Genomic DNA, 1,193 nt, shown 5'->3' with positions numbered 1-1,193 from the left:
GTGTGTGTGTGTGTGTGTGTGTGTGTGTGTGTGTGTGTGTGTGTGTGTGTGCGCGTGTGTGTGCGCGCGCGTGTGTGGACATGTGTGAGTGTGTTAATGTGTGTATGTGTGTGCGCGCGTGTGTGTATACGCGCGCGTCTTATTTCTTGTGTTTCTTTCTGAATTATATTTTTCGAAAAAATGAAGATGAAAGGTCCAAAAATAAAGGAAACGAAGCGAAGCAAGCAACGGAAAAATAGAGATGTGATGAGATCTTTTCTATTCTGTGGAAAGTTATATTCTGTTGTGGCAGATGAGTAATTCAATATTCGTGTTTTCTTTCATAATGTGTTGTCAGTTCAGTGCAAGCAGCGGTAAAGCCAGATGAGTGCTGTGAATTTCCATTAGCTGGATTATTTCATTTTCTTCTACTCGGCGTGAATTATAATTAGCCTTTTTCAATACGTAAAAAGAGCACGACCACCATATAATTTAGCTTCATAGCATGCTAATTGAAAAATAACGCAAATAACCATTACTATCATTCACGTAGTTTGAAATGCCAGAAAGCAGAAAATTGAAATGTTCATAGTTGTTTGATAGAAATTGCATCAATAATCCTGATAAGGAGTTTTTATAAACATAATTCTTGAACCAGCAGTTAGAAAATTGCCAACCTTGTGGTCTACTCACAGATTTAGCAGGTTAATGAAAGCAACCAGACAATGATGCAGACTTTACTAAAGTATTGAACCAAATATCTTTTCCCACGTTCTTTCATTCGGCAAAAGGACGATGAATTTACTTGAAAGGAGAAGCAACCTTCAATTTTCTACCTCCATCTTACGCCATGGATCATTTACCATCAGTTCTGGCGTCATCTCCGGAATCATACTCGTCATTTTGATGACATCATCATTAAGTCATGCACAAAGTACTCGTACGTTCCCACCACTGTTCAATGCAGCCCGTGAGCGACCTGTGTCCACCAACCCTTCAGCCAGCACGTGCGGCATGACCACTCGTAGTGCCTACTGCCTCAGCTCCACCAATGTGGACAGTATCAACCGCTGCCGACAGGGATACTGTGTACAGACATGTCCGGGAAGAACGCAAACTCCCGACGCCTATTTTTTGCTCACTGGTGAGGGTTTGGTTGTTGTTGTTGTTGTTGTTGCTGTTGTGTGTGTGTGTGTGTGTGTGTGTGTGTGTAT

The 1,193-nt window shown here is 41.6% G+C and overlaps 1 protein-coding gene across 1 annotated transcript in view; it reads left to right on the top strand.

The window, feature by feature from the left end:
• Positions 1–548: 548 nt before the first annotated feature.
• LOC101855895 (usherin) overlaps positions 549–1,193 on the top strand; it is a gene marked incomplete in the record, with an annotated part of 124,012 nt that continues 123,367 nt past the window's right edge. The window contains 1 exon segment of the mRNA XM_035971589.1: positions 549–1,123. Within this exon segment, the coding sequence (XP_035827482.1) occupies positions 775–1,123 (349 nt within the window).

The sequence above is a fragment of the Aplysia californica genome, unplaced genomic scaffold, assembly GCF_000002075.1.
Source record: "Aplysia californica isolate F4 #8 unplaced genomic scaffold, AplCal3.0 scaffold00466, whole genome shotgun sequence".
NCBI classification, from domain to species: domain Eukaryota; kingdom Metazoa; phylum Mollusca; class Gastropoda; order Aplysiida; family Aplysiidae; genus Aplysia; species Aplysia californica.
Note: the sequence above shows the minus strand (reverse complement) of the source record. Positions and strands in the feature narration are given on the sequence as shown.